Source organism: Fulmarus glacialis, unplaced genomic scaffold (genome assembly GCF_000690835.1).
Source record: "Fulmarus glacialis isolate BGI_N327 unplaced genomic scaffold, ASM69083v1 scaffold974, whole genome shotgun sequence".
Lineage (NCBI taxonomy): Eukaryota > Metazoa > Chordata > Aves > Procellariiformes > Procellariidae > Fulmarus > Fulmarus glacialis.
Window position 1 is genome coordinate 1 of NW_009209739.1, and position 255 is coordinate 255.

General features: G+C 62.4%; 1 protein-coding gene across 1 annotated transcript in view; it reads left to right on the forward strand.

Moving 5' to 3' along the window:
* Nucleotides 1–6: 6 nt before the first annotated feature.
* The window catches only part of LOC104076150 (hemicentin-1-like), a gene marked incomplete at both ends in the record, with an annotated part of 142,926 nt that continues 142,677 nt past the window's right edge, over nucleotides 7–255 (forward strand). Inside the window, one exon of the mRNA XM_009576914.1 lies at nucleotides 7–157. Coding sequence (XP_009575209.1) covers nucleotides 7–157 — 151 coding nt within the window. The remainder of the gene's footprint in view (nucleotides 158–255) is intronic.

Genomic DNA, 255 nt, shown 5'->3' on the forward strand with positions numbered 1-255 from the left:
GGAGCCTCCACCCTGGCGTTCGTGTTTGATGTGACCGGCTCCATGTACGACGACCTGGTGCAAGTTATCGAGGGGGCGTCCAAGATCCTGGAAACGTCTCTAAAAAGACCCAAGAGACCGCTTTACAACTTCGCCTTGGTGCCTTTCCACGACCCAGGTAGGGGTTTCTCCCCAGAGGGATCCGATCTCCGCAGCACGAAGCGCGGCACACGCCGAGGTGGGCTTGGGGGCGGGCAGGAGAGGCAGGGGGCCCGG